Raw genomic sequence first — 18,366 nt, 5'->3', positions numbered from 1 at the left:
AATTCATCCTAATTTTTCATCATTACTATATAAAAATATAACATTTCTTACATGTAAATAAGTTACCTTTTGAATTATTTTAGATTATCTACAGATATAGGAAGATGTTTAATCGAATTCCTTGAATATACTTATAAAAGTACCTAATTTTTTTTCTTGTAATCTTTTCTGGCACTATTCCCCATCTGTCAAATTGATAGGTTTATGATAAAGTCACGCCATACAAGCCTTTTTCTGGTTTTACTGCCAATTGTGAATGTTAAACCCATGAATGTTCTGTAAGTTTATTTAAAACAGCACTTTTTGAAAATTATCACCACAATTTTTAACATATTGTTCTATAATTTACATATATTTGATTTATTGGACCAAAAAAAGTCATGTCAACTATTATTCACGCCTATAGAAGAGTTAAACCTGAGAGGTTCACCGCAGAGGCAGAAATGACCACAATAAAAGCTTGGAACTGGTATATTTCATTTCTTCAAAGGAATAAATTTCAGTTACTAATAGAAAACAATGTGGTTTAGGGTTTAGTGGCTCTTTAATATTATAGTTTTATTCATTTTAGATGATTTGGCTAAATGCTGTGCTAAATTGAACAAACCCTTAATGCAATTTTTTGGTTTTCAAAAAATATTATTTAAAATAGTAAAAAAAAAAAAAGAAAAAAAAAAAAAAAAAAACTTAGTTAATTTTACAGATTTTATAATATATTTTTTTATTTTCAAAATCCTGAAGAGCACATATGAGGTCACCCTAAGTTGTTAGCATCATGCTAAACAAGTCCATTACTTGCGAATGTTGAACAGTATAATAAAAAAAACTAGTTTAAATGAACGTATTATTTTTTAATACCAGAGAAAAATAACTGGAAAGGCTGATCCAGCCTGGTTTAACATATCTGTACCCTCTGTGATCTATAATGACATGTTGTTGCACATGACGCTCCACATAACGATGTGCCCTGGAGGAGATAAAGCAGATTCACCCACAGCCCAGTGCACTGCCATCAATCAATACCCAGTCACATCCAGTATTCAAGTCCTAAATATCAGTTTATTATGCAGGATGAACCAAAAACAACAGAATCAGCTGCAGCATGCCTGTGACCTTCCTATATTATACCTTACAGTAATAACAAAAGGCACATGCCGACAGATGATGATAATAATTAATAATAATTAATGAACTGATAAGTACTATACATCTCAACACAGATATTCTGTATTGACGCCATTCAGACGACGTGATGGAGTAGATGTTTGGTTATTCCGCTGTGAATCCATTCATGTGATGTGAACATCATGTGGACAATGCAATGCACCTTAATTAATGCACTTTTTGGATGAAGAAGAAGAAAAAAGGCAAATTACACCAACAAACACACACAAAACAAGACGCAACAGAGAACGCAGCGTGAGCTACGAAAGAATACTCCGGCATGTTTAAGTTCATTTACAGTATAATACTATACTAAATAGGCAGTTGCTGAATTGACTTCTTCAGTCAAAAATGTTCAGAAATGAACCTGAATAGAAGTAAAATCTGTATAGACCAGCCATAACATTAAAACCATGAAAAGCATTGATGATCTGGTTCCAATGGTGCCTTTTTAAAAGGGTGGATATAGAGCGTGGGATATAATCAAGAGGAAGATGGATGATCACAAGCCATCAAACCAAACTGAACTGCTTGAATTTTTGCACCAGGAGTAAAGCAGCATAAAGTTATCCAAAAGCAGTGTGTAAGACTGGTGGAGGAGAACATGATGCCAAGATGCATGAAAAAAACTGTGATTTAAAACCATGGTTATTCCACCAAATATTGATTTCTGAACTCTTAAAACTGCAAATAAATGCTCTAAATGACAATATTTTTATTTGGAATTTATAAGAAATGATGTGCGTAGTTTTTAGAATAAAACAACACTGTTAATTTTACTCAAACATATACAGGGGTTGGACAATGAAACTGAATTGGCTAAATTGGAGCAGCCTGGTGTTCAATCTTCATTAATTGCACATTGCACCAGTAAGAGCGTGAAGAGTGTGAAGGTTCAATTAGCAGGGTAAGAGCACAGTTCTGCTCTAAATATTGCAATGCACACAACATTATGGGTGATATACCAGAGTTCAAAAGAGGACAAATTGTTGGTGCACGTCTTGCTGGAGCATCTGTGACCAAGACAGCAAGTCTTTGTGATGTATCAAGAGCCACGGTATCCAGGGTAATGTCAGCATACCAGCAAGAAGGACCAACCACATCCAACAGGATTAACTGTGGATGCAAGAGGAAGCTGTCTAAAAGGGATGTTCGGGTGCTAACCTGGATTGCATCCAAAATCACGGCAGAATTCAATGTGTACCTCAACTCTCCTGTTTCCACCAGAACTGTCCGTCACCACAATCAATTATTGTGCTCTAAAACCAGGTGTTTCAGTTTCTATGTCCAAACCCTGTACCTATAAATAGCAAAATCAGATAAACTGATTCAGAATCTGAAGTGGTCTATTAATTTTTTTCCAGAGCTGTATAGGCGTACTATGCAGATACTGACACAATTTGGAGGAAAATGAAGCGTGGCGGAAAGCAGAAGATTGCTCAATAGGTAGCTTGCTAGATTAGCGTCTGTGCTACCACACAAGAAACAAAGGGACAAAGAGAATCCATACAATCTTAAGCATACATTAAATTATATTATATTTTTAATGTTATGGCTGAATGGTGACATTTATACTTCCAGAGATTGGACAAGCATTTTAAGTTTAAACAGACTGGAGTACTCTTTAAATGTGTTCTTTCTCTTAAAGAGACAAAGAGAGAGAGAGGGACATGAAGGTGGAGACTGAAACAACAGAAGTGTGATGTTATTCCCTGAAGAGACGACAGAGACTGAATTCACAGCCTGACACGATAAGGCACATCATCAGTCCTCTTCATCACCGTTAAAATCAAAGATACAAACAAACAAAACAACAGCAAAACAGAAGTAAGTCGAATGGCGTATAAGTCCCGACGTTCATTTGTGTGTGTGTGTGTGTTACAGCTTACTGATGGCACCAAGTAGAGCTGCACAATATATTGCATTTTAATCGCTACCAGACTAATAACAGTAATACTAATTAATATTAGTATCTAACTATTAATAACACCTATCTATTCTGGGTGTTCATGATATTCATCATATAACCCAAGTACTGCTATACAGTCTGTATTGTATTGTGCAGAGCTCCTGCACAGGATATGAAGTCCAAGAGTGTGTGTGTGTGTGTGTGTGTGTGTGTGTGAAACATTCAGGTGCCATCTCTGGCTCTTTGGCCTTCATTAGGTTATAGATCACAGGTTTGGTGCGATGTAGTTCAAAAACTTCATCGCCAACTCAAATCCCAGGAAGCATGCCTGCAAAAAAGAGAGAGAAAGAGAGAGAGAGAGAGAGAGAGAGAGAGAGAGAGAGAGAGAGAAATAAAGAGGGTGAGAGAAGGTGCAGTGAGGAGGTTATTATTGTGACCAGCAGCTTCTGGCTAGAACTGTCTGTGCATACGAACAAGAAAGTCTGGCAGATCCATAAATCCACATTTAATATCCCAGTTCCTGTCCCATGACTTCTGGCATGCCAGTGTAGAAGTATTATTAAAACTAAAAATTATAACGGGTATAATCCAAAACACTTCATTATTTGCTGCTAGGTAAAATAAAGAATATTTTTACATAAAATAACTATAAATAAACTGGAATTCAAAAAGTTAACAGGTTTTACTTAATGTCTAATTTCTTGTGTAAATTTGGTACAGAGATGTAATCAGACTCACGGCGTTGGCGGGAAACGCTCTCAGCATGACTGCATTAAAACCCTTATACAGCGAGGCCACGCCCTCCTCCCTGATCAGCTCCCTCAGGACGTCCCGGAACCCGTTGGGGTATTTCCCCTCTGGAGCTGCAGGGGGCGACAAAAACACCACACATTCACTTTCAGACCCGACTAATCAACAACAGAGCAATGAATCTGACACACAATCGTTATTAATATTTAATAATAATAAAATGTTTGTCAGATCACTGCTTGGTTTGGGACCTGCACCGTCTCTGACCGCAAGACCCTCCAGCGTATTGTGAGGACAGCTGAGAGGATCATCGGCGTCTCTCTTCCCTCCATCACGGACATTTACACCACCCGCAGCATCCGCAAAGCAACCAGCATTGTGAATGACCCCACCCATCCTTCACACGAACTGTTCTCCCTCCTGCCTTCGGGAAGAAGGTACCGCAGCATCCGGTCCAGCACGACCAGATTCTGCAACAGCTTCTACCCCCAAGCCATCAGTCTCCTCAACTGCAGAGACTGACCTGATGGTTTTTCTGTACATGCACACACTGTCATTCTTACCCCACTTACCCCAGACAATGGAAAGCATTTGCACTAAAAAACCCTACTACCTCACTGGACTCTATTGCACACTGCGTAATAGAGGTAATTACTACCTCACTGGTCTCAACATTTATTGCACACTGCATAATTTGCACACTGTCTTGATATTTATTATTCTTTGTCTGTATAGTGTTAGATAGATAGATAGATAGATAGATAGATAGATAGATAGATAGATACTTTATTTATCCCGAAGGAAATTTAGGCATCCAGCAGCAACTACACAATACAATAAGGAACATACTCAGACAAATCAAAACACAGAAGAATAGAAAATATATAAGGCTATAAAAAAAAACTAACTATACAAGGTAAGGATCTATCTGTAAATGGAGCAGTGCAGTAGATGTTCCTAATGGTCATAAATAATTAAATAATTAACAGAGTAAAGTGCAATGACATCGATTACGAAAGTGACTGATGTGACATAGAAATATAATATAATATAAGTATGCATACGTTACAAGACAGTACTAAAAAGAGAATGTGAAAATGTGAATACCCAATCATGAGTAAGGTATACTTTAATGTAAGCGAGGTTGGGGAAGTGTTAATATAAATAATTAAGTTGTTGAATAATGTCCAAGTGGTGTGCCTGGATTAAACTCAGTCGTCAGCAGCATCCCGTCCCCGATGGGAGGAGTTAAAGAGTCTGATGGCTCTCGGAATGAAGGATTTTCTGAGTCTGTCTGTTGTGCAGCTCTGTGACAGCAGTCTGCCACTGAACACACTCCTCTGCTTCATGATGGTGGTGTGAAGTGGGTGACTATCATTGTTCATGATAGAAAGCAGTTTATCCAAAGTCCTTCTCTCAGCTATTGTAACCAGAGAGTCCAGCTCCATTCCAAACACTGCCCCGGCCCTCCTGACCAGCTTGTCCAGCCGTGATGCATCTCTCCTCTTCATGTTGCCTCCCCAGCACACCACAGCGTAGAAGAGAATGCTGGCCACGATTGATTGGTAGAACATCTGCAGAAGCTTCTTACAGATGTTAAAGGACCGCAGTCTCCTCAAGAAATAGAGCCGGCTCTGTCCCTTCCTGTACAGGGTGTCTGTATTCGTTGACCAATCCAGTTTGTTGTCCAGCTGCAGACCAAGGTACTTGTAGGTCTTTACTGTCTCCACATCAACCCCCTCGATGGAGACTGGCTGCAAGGGTGGTCCAGACCTACGGAAGTCCACCACCATCTCCTTGGTCTTGGATATGTTCAACTGCAGTTGGTTCAGTTGGCACCAAGCAACAAAGTCATCCACCTGTCTCTTGTACTCCTCCTCCTGACCACCCTTCACACACCCAACGATGGCAGTGTCATCCGAGAATTTCTGCAGGTGGCACATCTCAGAGTTGTACTGGAAGTCTGATGTGTAGAGAGTGAAGAGGAAGGGGGAGAGCACAGTCCCCTGTGGTGCTCCAGTGCTACTGACCACAGTCTCCGATGTGCCGTCAGTGAGCCTCACGTACTGTGGTCTGCAGGTGAGGTAGTCTGTGATCCAGCAAACTGGAGAGGGTCCAGTGCATGCTGTACCTGGGGTCTGAGGAGTGGGAGAAGTCGTTCAATGGTCTGTGACCTGGTCTGCAGAGAGGTGGAGGGGGGAGGTGAGGGGGGGCGGACTGGATGTGCTGACAGTCTGTGAGAGGGAGACCTGAGCAGCACTCAGAAGAGGTAGGGAGGTGTCCAGTGGGGCAGAGGCTGAGGTTGCTGAGATAGCAGGACAGACAGAAGCAGGTGAGGATGAAACCGGGCAATCAAACCGGTTATAGAAGAGATTGAGTTCGTTCGCTCTCTCCACACCACCAGCTGTTGCACTATCACTCTTTGGCTTGCACCCTGTGATTGTCCTCATACCGTCCCAAACTTCCTTCATGTTTTTAACTTGTAACTTCTGCTCAACCTTCTTCCTGTAGGTCTCCTTAGCCTCCTTTAAGCAGGACTTGAGTTCACGCTGAATATTCAACTCCTCCTGGTTCTTGTCTTTAAAGGCCCTCTTCTTTTTGTTTAAGAGGTCCTTTACGTCGCTTGTAATCCAGGGCTTGTTGTTGGCAAAGCAGCGAACAGTTCTTACAGGAACCACAATGTCCATGCAAAAGTTCAGATAGTCAGTTGTGCAGTCTGCTACCCCCTCAATGTCCTCACCGTGAGAGTCCTGAAGCACACTCCAGTCTGTGGATGCAAAGCAGTCCTTCAGGGTCTCCTCTGCCTCCTGAGACCACTTCCTGAAGGAGCGTGTTGTGGTTGGTTGCCTCATCACACAGGGTTTGTAATGAGGCTTCAGGAAAACCAGATTGTGATCAGATTTTCCAAGTGGGGGCAGTGGGATCACTGATGTTAGCATACAGGAGGTCAATTGTCCTGTTTTTTCTGGTGGGACAGTCCACATACTGGGTGAAAGAAGTCAGTGTGGAGTCCAGCGTGATGTGGTTGAAGTCACCAGAGAGAGCGACAAAAGCATCCGGGTGTTGTGTCTGGAGCCTGGCGATGGTCGCGTGTATGACGTCACACGCAGCCTCCGGGTCCGCTCGGGGGGGCAAGTACACACAAACAACAATGGTGTGTGAGAACTCCCGCGGGACGTAATATGGTCTTAAACTCACCGCGAGCTGTTCAACATCCCGGCAGCAGATAGTCTCTTTAACAGTCACATGGCCAGGATTACACCATCTGTTGTTAATGAGGATAGCGAGCCCACCTCCCTTAGATTTGCCGCTCCGCGCGCTGTCTCTGTCCGCTCTCACAGTGACGAATCCGGGGATGTTTACATTAGCGTCGGGGATGCTAGCGGTTAGCCAAGTCTCAGTGAAGCAGAAGAGACTGCACTCCCGGTAGGTCCTCTGGTTTCTCACTAACGCTGCGAGCTCGTCTGTCTTGTGGGCCAGCGAGTTCACGTTCCCCATCACCACTGCTGGAATACAGGGCTTGTATCTCCAGCGGTTTTCCCGTTGTTTAGCCTTTAGCTTAGCTCCGGCTTTACAGCCCCTGGAGCGTCGCTTAAGCTCCGTCGGAATGGGGTGCCTCGCGCCGGCGCGGCTCTTTTTTCTGAGCGCGAGAAGTTCTTCCCTCGAGTAAACAAAGTTTCTGCAGCCCATGTGCAGAGTCTGGCGATCCGTATCCATGGGATACATATTAACACACACTACAGCGTAGTAAGAGACGAAAAAAGAAAGTAAACAGTGAAAAAAGTTCACTTAAGGCGAAACGCTACACGGAGCTGCTGGAAGGCTGCCGCTCTCGTCAGAGCCGGAAACTCGAATACTCAGTGTTGTATTGTCTGTCTGCACTTTTGTACCGTTGCACTTATTGTTCTGTCTACACTGTGTTTATGTGCACCATGGTCCCTGGAGGAACGTTGTTTCGTTTCACTGTGTACTCTGTATATAGCTGAAATGACAATAAAAACCACTTTGACTTGACTTTGAATATATTTGAACAAAAATATATATTATACAGTGCCAAAAAAGGGCAAAAGAGGGCCGTTTCCTGCCTGCAGTTATCATGGGATTTGTAGTTTAATCACCACACAACATCAAAATAATCCCCTCAGAAATACAGAGAACACAAAACTACCTTCCCATTAGACTACGCTTCTCAAGAATTAACAAAAAAAGGACAGATTTAAGACTTGCCCATATCAAATTTAAGACCTTGGGCGTTTTTACGTCTTTTAAATTTAAGTTTAGTTCATTTTTAGACATTTTAAGACTTTGAGACCCCGTGGGAACCCTGTTCTCACCTGTCTGAAAACGTGATTTTAGTACATCAGGTGGAATCGCCACAGCCCAGTTAAAGATCCCCGCCATACCGCCTGCAAACAGCACACTGGGCACGCTCAGTTCATTCGGGCTATAAAAAAAAAAAGAGAAAGACAATAAAAAACACTCATACAAATGTATTCATTTAAAAATTTAATATTAAGATTTCTTTACATTTCACGTTTACATTTTACAGCATTTAGCTCTTATTGGTGTATCACAGTATAGTCATCCACACCAACCACATCTATATCTCTAGAAATAACATATTTAAATGCAGTTCCCGGGTCACACATCCTAAAAAACACCACTATAAAAACTTCTCCTCGAATTTCAGATTTAATATGGAATTTTTACAGATCATGACTGACCCTCATTTAATCGGCTAATAAAAATAAAATAAATAAATAAATAATAATAATAATATTAATAATATATATATATATATATATATATATATATTTTAGGTTCAGGTCTTTTTGCCGTACCTTTTTCCTTCTGGTGTGAGGAGGTTCTTCAACCATTCATATGTCATGAAATACATTCCACTGGCCGGCACGTCTAAGACACAGAGTGACAGCTGTCAATCATCCACAGAGGGAGGAGTCAGTCAGCCTTCAGCTGATATAACTGCACTGTTTTTGTTAAATGGGTGGAATTACCCTCATATTATACAGCGTGGAAAATAAGTATTTGATAGGCTGTGATTCTGTAAAAAAAAAATGATGAGTTTCTTTGATTTTACCAAATTGAAAACTTCTGGAATATAATCAAGAGGAAGACGGATGATCACAAGCCATTAAACCACCAAACTGAACTGCTTGAATTTTTGCACCAGGAGTAAAGCAGCATAAAGTTATCCAAAAGCAGTGTGTAAGACTGGTGGAGGAGAACATGATGCCAAGATGCATAAAAACTGTGATAAAAAACAACCAGGGTTATTGCACCAAATAATGATTTCTGAACTGAAGACAGAATAAAACAAAAATGTTAATTTTACTCAAACACATACCTATAAATCGCAAAATCAGAGAAACTGATTCAGAAACTGATTTGGTCTCTCATTTTTTTCCAGAGCTGTATATGGATGTAAGATAAGAAGGTGTGGGTGCAAAAAATGTGCAAAATCGGCAGTGTCTTAAATACTCATTTTCCCCAATGTATCATAATATATTGTAATTTATCATATATTCACTATTTAATAAGATTCTGCTGATATCTCAGAACACACTCTCACACACACTACGCTGATTATATTACTGCATCAGCAGCTACACACTGGCACACCTCCAGAGATCCAGAATCAGGTCATTCTGTCCTAAACTGAACGGCGTGAGATAATTCCCCCTGGTGGCGTCAGAATATACCGCCCAAACACAGCACATCACTACAGCAAAACTTATACACTAACACAGAGCTAAGCTACCTTCAGTAACCCTGTTTCCATCACTACATCAATACAGGCCTATACTGATTAATTAATGGATTCACTGATTGATTCACTGATTTATTAAACAAATGAATTAATAAATTAATAAATAAATAAATATATAAGTAATTAGGCAGGTCTGAAAGTTTGCAATGTTTTCTCTACACACAATGTTTCTGCTTGCTCAGGAGAATAACCTAAATGTGTGGGCTAAATGTGCAGGTAGAGGACATTAAACTGTAAAGTACCTCTCATTAAGGTCAGTGCGGTGCCCTTATAAATGCCCCTTATGCCACTTTCCCTGTAGATCTGCTTCACACAGTCCATCGGTCCAGCGTACTTCACCTCTCCGGAGGCAGCCTGGATCTGAAGGAACAAAGGATCAAAGAAACACACGTTATAAATGCATATTTACCATATTTTTTGGACTATAAGGTGCACTGGATTATAAGGCGCATTAAGCGACACTAGTAAGAATTTGCCAACATCGAAGGTAGCCAATAGGGTAGCGCCTAAATAAACAGAACTGTAATGCTTAAAAAAAAAAAACATTTTCTTTTAAAGTCAAACAAGCGCTGGATATTAATCTACACAGATTTCTGATAAAGGAGTAAAGGGTTTCCGTTTATTTACAGTAAGCTAAGAATTCCAGTATTTTGTACAAGATGAGTGCTAGCCGCTGTTAGCAGCACAGCCAGCTAAGCTTAGCAGTGCTATTAAGCCGTGGTAAGCAGCACAGATAGCTCAGGTTAGCAGTGCTATTTAGCAGCGATTAGCAGCACAGCAAGCTAAGGTTAGCAGAACTATTTAGCCCCAGTTAGCAGCACAGCCAGCTAAATTTATCAGTGCTATTTAGCAGCGGTTAGCAGCACAGCCAGCTAAGTTTGGCAGAGCTATTTAGCCTCAGTTAGCAGCAAAGCCAGCTAAAGTTAGCAGTGCTATTTAGTTGTAGTTAGCAGCACAGCCAGTTAATTTTAGCAGTGCTATGTAGTTGTGGTTAGCAGTACAGCCAGCTCTGGTTAGCAGTGCTAGCCAGCCCCAGTTAGCAGCACAGCCAGCTAAGGTTAGCAGTGCTATTTAGTTACAGTTAGTAGCACAGCCATCTTAGGTTAGCAGTGATATTTAGCCACGGTTAGCAGCACAGCCAGCTAAATTTAGCAGTGCTATTTAGCAGTGGTTAGCAGCACAGCCAGCTAAATGTAGCAGTGCTATTTAGCAGTGGTTAGCAGCACAGCCAGCTAAATTTAGCAGTGCTATTTAGCAGTGGTTAGCAGCACAGCCAGCTAAATGTAGCAGTGCTATTTAGCAGTGGTTAGCAGCACAGCCAGCTAAATTTAGCAGTGCTATTTAGCAGCGGTTAGCAGCGCTAACTCCTTTATACTGTGTAATTCATCGGAATAGCTTTACTGCTGCTTACAACCTGACCGGTAGAATTCATACATAAGGAGCACTGACTATTCTTGGGAAAATTTAAAGAAGAAGGTGACCAAGGACAAAATGGCTGAAATAAGGGATGCATTAATACTGCCAGCCCCAGATCCACAGCATGGGAGATGGCATGAGCCAATGAACAAGCAAGAAAAAGAAAGCAAAAGAGAGTGAAACCTTCTAAACCCCAGCAGCTCAGCACACTGTAATTCATTAAGAACCCTGTGAGAAGCTGCGGAGCACCAGTGGGCTCGTATCTTTCCCCCTATGCCACAGCTAAACTGAAAGTTTCCTTAAAGTCTCCTTATTTCACAAGTCTAAGTAGGTATTGATGCATCCCTAGCAATCACAAACACAAATACACAAATACACACCTGCAGGAGACATTTAATTCTCTCTCCAGGAGCCATGATGGCTGTAGTGAAAACCCCGGACAGCATACCGGCCGCAAACAGCTGAGGATACCTGAGACACACAAACATTAAATATTAAATTAAATATTAAAATCAGGATCCGGCAGATTTAACTTCTGTGGATAAGTTCTTCTGCACTTACGAGAGAATATCATCTGGGCTTTTCTGCTGCAGCTTCTTCCCCAGACCAAACCCAAAGAAACACACAGCGAACATGGGAGTGACTCCGATAATCGGAGCAGCCATGCCCTTATACAACCCTCGCACGCCCTGAGAGAGAGAGAGAGAGAGAGAGAGAGAGAGAGAGGCAGACATAGACATTATTGCTGAAAGCTGCATTAATATATATATATATAAAAAAAAGAAATTTGCTTAATGCTTTATTTTATTACCATGCTACTAAGTGTAAGGTGGTTAACCAGCATGAATAATAAAAGTTATATAAACAGTATAAACAGTTAAATTAAAGTTGCCCACCTCCTTGGCGAGGGTCTTTTTACAGCAGTCAAAAGTTCCAGCATAGAGAGGAGTCTGACCCGGTCCTGGCTTCGGTTGAGTCTGGAGTCTCACCTGAAAACAAGAAGCAAAAACATAATCTCAGATATTGCAGTAACCAAAAATATTTGGGCAAAAAAGGCAAAAAAAAGACCAAGTAAAAAAAAAAAGACCAAGTAAATTACACTGAACAACACCGTGCATTGCTAAGATAAGGCCTGTCTCGATAATTCCATTATTAAAATGTAGTATGAGATGCAGTACCAGTCAACAGTTGGACATACCCTAAATTCAGTGTTTTTTCATCATTTTAAAATGTTGCTTTGCTCTTGCTTTGATAATCAGTTTTGAACATCTCTGCTGGATTTTCTCAGTCAGCTTTATGAGGTAGAGTCACCTGGAATTCAGGCTTTCAGTTAACAGCTGTGCTGAACTCATCAAGAGTTAATAACTTGAATTTCTTGCCTCTTAATAAAGTGTTTGAGAGCATCAGTTAAAGTAAAGTAGTGAAGAGGTAGAGTTACAGGTATACAGTGAATAGTGAATATTTGAGTAATGTTCTAATTCAGATTATAAGAAGCAACAACTACTCAACTAAATAAAGAAAAAGATACTTTAAGAAATGAAGTTTATGCAATATGATATATTTAGAGAACTTTGAAAGTATCCACAAGTGCTGTTGCAAAGACCATAAAAAATGTAATGTTACCAGACTCAGAATCCAATTACAAGTTAACAGAGATTTCAAAGAGATTTGTTTGGTTTGTTTAACACTTTTAAAGCTACTACATTATCACTCCACTATTTATTTATAATATAGGGGAAAAAATATTTGACATTCATAAAAAATTAAAAACACACATTAAAACTATGACATCAGCAGAGGTGTCACGCGGTAGACACATCTACAATCTATCTGGGTCAAAGTTGAAGAGTCTTTGTACTGATTGAACACAGTAGAATTAAATAGGATTAAATAAGTAAGCAGATAATGCAGATTTTCAGCAGTTTAATGCAGCATGCAGTTACTGCTTTACAGAAACAGATCAGTATTGGGTGGGAATGACTGTGGAGATGAATGACCCTGGACTCTGGTATTTCACAATAACTCCAGACTGGAGTAATTTAGAGCTGGATTAACACTGTAAGGCTTTAATCACAGAAACACACACATTATCAAAGTATATATATTTATATCTGCTTTAAATAATTAACGTAAGGTCATTTGGGGTTTGGGTTTGTATTGATTGGAATTGGTGTCATTCCACCTTAAATGCTGCATGCGCCTGAATGGAGCAGCTGCAGCATTTAAGGTGGAACGGACAACAATTCCTATAGCTATAAGGAATTGCAAGCTAAAAGGCTTTCACCTTTTAGCTAGTAGCTATATATGCATGTCAGACAAGTGGCACACACTTAATTCGAATTGTTCATTAAATAAAACCGGATTTCAGGGCGGTTTTACCTTGATTGTATCCAGTGGATGTCCAGCAAACACCAGACACACACCTCCAAACCCGCCGGCGAAGAAGTTCTTCACAGGGCTGATGGGCTGCGGCTGCTTCGACATGTTTATGGGATCTTGTGGAGGACAGGAGGAGGTTTAGGAGGTGTTCACGAGAGGATTAGTGGGTAAATAAACAGATAAAGCGGAGTTTACAGCTGGAAAGGACAGACCTGCTGTTCCTGTTACCGATCAGGGGACCTTTCACCTACATAATCCACCCGGACACATTTCAGTGCTGCACTGCTGCACCGAGAACTGCACAACTGTAGAGGGCGCGCGAGAGGGACTTTTATTATATTTTATTTTAAATAATAAAAGTTTATGCATCTAAAAAAATTGAATATTATTGAAAAGTTACTCTATTTTAGTAATTTAGTTGAAAATCTGACACTCATATTATATAGATGTATTACACACAGAGTGATCTATTTTAAGCGTTTATTTCTTTTATTGTTTATTATTATAATTATGGCTTACAGCCAATGAAAACCCAAAAATCAGTGTCTCAGAAAATTTGAATATTAAATAAAACCAATTGGTACTTTTGGCTGTGTGGGAAATGTATCCTGCTGGAAAATGAAATCCACATCTCAATAAAAGTTGATATCAGCAGAGGGAAGCATAAAGTGCTGTAAGATTTTGCGGGAAAATGTATTTTAAACCAGCTTAAAAGTGTATTTTAACTAATTAAAAACAACTTCAACATTTATAAATAAAGTATCATGTTACCAGATAATAAATAATATATTTTGATAAAATAAGTGCTTCAGAGATACTAAGAATTTTTCAGGAGCATAAGACAATTTAGCACTAATTAAAAAAATTATTTTGTAGTTCAAACATGTACACCATCAAAAGGAATTAAATTTACATTAAAAGCACACAGTAACTGCTGTAATGTATCCTTTACTTTGGAGTTAAACTGAATATAAACCTAAAATAACAGTGTAAACTTGTCTATTATGGTTTGAAGTCACAGATTTGACGTAATTGGTCAGAAATCTGACATACTATTTCCCAAAACTCACTTAAATAATAGTTTTCTCCTCTACTCGGTGTGAAAGCCTTTATTTCCCTTTTTTTTTTAACTTTTACTAAATAAAAACTCGAACTCAGCTGCGTGTTTGTGTTCATCAGGACGGCTGGCGTCTTTATTAGTCTTGTAAACATTTATGAAAATACATTTTGCTACCAGTTCCTTTCTGAACACTCTGCTGGGAAAATATAGTACAGTCAAATTCTTCTCACCGGTGGCACAGATCTCACCTCACACACACCGCCGCTCGCTTTAAACCCATAGAACTCAAAAAACACACACTCTGCTTTCACTCACTCCATGCATCTGCAGCTATGTAATGCCATAGTGTGTGTGTGTGTGTGTACATGTGTGTGTGTACATGTGTGTGTGTGTAAAAGATGAAAGTGTGTGTGTGTGTGTTATATCACAGTTATAATACTTAGGAAATGATAAAAGGTACCGACAATTAAGTGAGTAATAAGAAGAAACACAGAACAAAGACAATTAGATAAGATTGCATAAATGGAATTAATCGACTAAATGACTGATAGAGAGAGAAAGAGAGAAAGAAAAAAAGAAAGAAAGAAAGAGAAAGAAAAGAGACAGAGAGTAAAAGAGAGAAAGAAAGTAAGAAAGAAAGAAAGAAAGAAAGAAAGAGAGAGAGACAAAGAGAGAGAGAGAGAGAGAGAGAGCAAACAAAGAAAGAGATAGCAAGAAAAAAAGAGAGAAAAGGCAGAGAGAGAGACAAAGAAAGAAAGAGAAAGAGAGAGAGAAAGATATTTGCAATTTATGGCAATAAAGCTATTTAAATTTGAGAAAGAGAAAAAGAGAGAGAGGAATAAAAAGAGAGAGAAAGGGAGAAAGAGAGAGAGAGAGATTAAAAACCTCAGTCATGTCATCTATTAGATATGTATAGGAACAGAAGAGGTAGAGGGTGAGACATGAGATGATTTGTGAATCTGGTTAACAGACTTAAAACAAAGAAACAATAAAAAAGGAGAAATTCTTTGCACAATTAATCCGTTAAAAAGTGAACAATCTCACTAGTGTGAGTTTGGAGTGAAACAATCCATTCTAGAGAAACTAATCCACTCAGAATTGTCTGAAATTCTTTTACCAAATAGCTAAAAATCATTGATTTTGTAATATATTGTATAAGTTTGATATGTGGCCTCAAATATGGATATTTGTACTAAACTATAGTCCCTCTAAACTCCTAGAGGGACTACTAAAGTTGCTGCATTACTTCATTACTCCACATGGCGGCGCTATAATCAAACGAATAGGGTTAAAAAGCCTGTAGTGAAGAATACTGGTTGTTAAATAAGTTCTGTGAAACTGAAACAACAATAAATTCATAATTCCTAATATTTACTTGTTTCTGAGTTTTGTTTTTTAAGTATTTTATAATCACAGTATCGTGATATCATTATCGTGAGCAATGTATTGGGATAATATCATATCATGAGATGCCTTAGAGACTGTTTTACCAGAGTTTTGAGCTGATTCTGGGTCTAAAACCTGGTTTTATAATAATGTATCATTAAAACGCTTGTGAAGGAAGACATGTAGGGAGTTCCTTAAGAAAATATGTAGGTCTATTTTCTCATATTTTCTGCTGTTTATTATATTAAACTTTTCATATACGACTCAGAAGACCTCTGTAGAAGGGATGCATGATAGAAAAATTTTACATTGCAAATGTTCCTTTTTTGACGATATATATATATTGCAATATTAAACAATGCAAGGTCCAAGGCTTCACCAGCTCCGCCCCCACCGGCACGCTGTCTCACGTCCAGACCAATCAAAAGCTGAGTCAGCGCAGAGCTCTCAAAGTCAGAGAAAAACAGCAAATCAACAGTGATCGGCCCTTTAATCAGGCATTTAAATGGCTTTTTTAAAGGTAAATAAGAGCGTTTGTTTTTCTGGCATTAAAAGCGTGAATTCAGCTGTAACTGGAAATATCTGCACTGTTAAACTGTGCTGGACTGAGGTGCACAGCTTTCCACATGTGCTCACGTTTAAAAGCACGTGCCCAACCATGTGGATGGAGGCCCCTCGCGCTTCTCAGGCAGCAGCAGCCTGTCACTCACACAGACACAGAGACAGCGCTGTGTATCTACTTCTTGTGTCAAGAATCAAAACATTGCAACATGACGTGTTTGATTTAATTGCATTCAGTGACATTGCACGTCCTGCGATGTGACTATTACGCATGAGCACATCACGATGATGATGCTTAAACGATATATCGTGCAGCTCTAGTCTGTCATTCTTTTATATCAGAGTTTGGCAAGTTTCTCTCTAAAAAAAAAAAAAACATAACTTCACACCAAACCACAATAATAATGTGTTCATCTCAAACTCAGAATTATGCAAAGAATTCTAAAAACGTAAAATTTCCCCTTTCACACAAAATAACGGCCAAGTTTCAACAACTCCAACCCTCATTACTTTAAAAAAAACCCGAAACACCGGCATTCAGAACACTGGAACACGTTCAGAGCAGGATACTGTAGACTATGTTAGTAGATGCAGCTGAGCAGAGTTAGCAGTAAGGCTCAGTATTGTACAGTGCAGTTTTTGGCAACAGCAAGAACTTCAGGACTGAATCTAGCGAGACGCTGTTTTAGAGCATTAGCATTAGCCAGTGTGGTTAAATGGCGGCAATAGCATCGTAAAAGTCAACATGCCAATGATGAAGACGAGTCAGCTAAGTAGGGCTGTCACTTACTGGATAAAAAAAACAAAACAAAAAAAAAAAAGAGTACAATAATCCGAGTGATCCAGCAGGCTAAAGCTGGTTCGAAGCCTGGTCATACAGCTCAGCATCAGCTGCCGGAGCCCTGAGAGAGCACAACTGGGAGCCTTGCTCTCTCTGGGTGGGTACAGTACACTAGCGCTCTTTCCCCTGATCACTCCTAGGGTGATGTGGATCAGCACAAGGCTGCGTCTGTGAGCTGATGTTTCAGAACAGAGTCTCTGCGCTTTCCTCTGAGCATTAGCGCTGTGATGATATTCGACAATGCTACAGCATCAGCAGCAGTTCAAAAAGAGGCGGAGTCTGACTTCATATGTATCGGAGGAGGCATGTGCTAGTCTTTAGCCTCCTTGTGTTGTGGCATCACTAGTGATAGAGGGATATACAGCTGAATGAGTGGGACAATTAACCTAGTTGTAATTAGCCATTATCATCCACAACCAGCTAACAAGGCTAACACTAAAACTGTGCACTTCCAAAGCCTCTTAGCTAGCATGTCTAGTGTTAATGTATGCATCAGAATTAGCATAGCAATTTTAGAAGCTCCACTGGTGTGTATGAAGGACATGGGAACTCATTTGTATACATTGGTTTTTTTGTGCATTACTTAACTTTAAAGTTTAAAGTTAAGTTAGAAATCAGAAACAAAGCAGAAATTTGATAAAACACTCCTCAATATGAAAGGCATGAACGTCTCTGAGAAATGTGGCCTAATGGGTGTAACCTAATATTTTAATGATTGTGCGTGAATGACAGCTGACTATTAAGACTAACAAACTAACGTTTGTAAGATTACATTACCATGGCAACAGACACAGATGCTGTTTTTTAGCTTAGATGGTTGCTAAGCGACAGCTCGTCAGTTCCGGTTGCTCAGACTAGAAGAGAGAGTGTGTAACTTAATGCATATCTGTTTCATTATCATATTAAAAGCTCAAAGTTTAGCGTAGTTTTTCTTGGCTTTTTTTTTAAAGAGCCACAGCATGCTGGTATTGTACAGTAAAGTGAATTTTGCTAGGGCTGCATGATATTGGAAAATTATATTAATTAATATTAACAATATTTTTTTTGTTTTGCGATATGCAGTATATTGCGATATTAGAAAATACAGGAATTTGCACCAAATTTGTCAGCAT

The 18,366-nt window shown here is 39.5% G+C and overlaps 2 protein-coding genes across 3 annotated transcripts in view; both read right to left on the bottom strand.

Moving 5' to 3' along the window:
• Positions 1-1,039: 1,039 nt before the first annotated feature.
• On the bottom strand, positions 1,040-13,695 carry slc25a20 (solute carrier family 25 member 20). Of its 2 annotated transcripts, XM_007256680.4 has the most exons (10): positions 13,619-13,695; positions 13,407-13,522; positions 11,924-12,016; positions 11,589-11,716; positions 11,408-11,498; positions 9,854-9,971; positions 8,665-8,737; positions 8,158-8,267; positions 3,812-3,936; positions 1,040-3,401 (listed from the first exon to the last, which is right to left on the bottom strand). In XM_007256680.4, exons 2-10 carry the CDS (start codon positions 13,509-13,511, stop codon positions 3,339-3,341), a joined length of 906 nt encoding a protein of 301 aa, XP_007256742.1. In that variant the 5' UTR covers positions 13,512-13,522; positions 13,619-13,695; the 3' UTR covers positions 1,040-3,338. The 2 variants fall into 2 exon arrangements, with proteins under 2 accessions (XP_007256742.1, XP_015463211.1); XM_015607725.3 differs by having other exon boundaries at positions 13,407-13,670.
• An 874-nt stretch (positions 13,696-14,569) lies between these two features.
• The window catches only part of LOC103028121 (NCK-interacting protein with SH3 domain), a 19,242-nt gene continuing 15,445 nt past the window's right edge, over positions 14,570-18,366 (bottom strand). Inside the window, exon 13 of the mRNA XM_022682534.2 lies at positions 14,570-18,366. This exon is cut by the window's right edge and continues 1,693 nt beyond it. The gene's annotated coding sequence lies outside the window, so the exon portion shown is untranslated.

This window comes from Astyanax mexicanus, chromosome 24 (genome assembly GCF_023375975.1).
Source record: "Astyanax mexicanus isolate ESR-SI-001 chromosome 24, AstMex3_surface, whole genome shotgun sequence".
NCBI classification, from domain to species: domain Eukaryota; kingdom Metazoa; phylum Chordata; class Actinopteri; order Characiformes; family Acestrorhamphidae; genus Astyanax; species Astyanax mexicanus.
The sequence above is the reverse complement of the archived record's forward strand: the minus strand, read 5'-3'. Positions and strand labels throughout refer to the sequence as shown.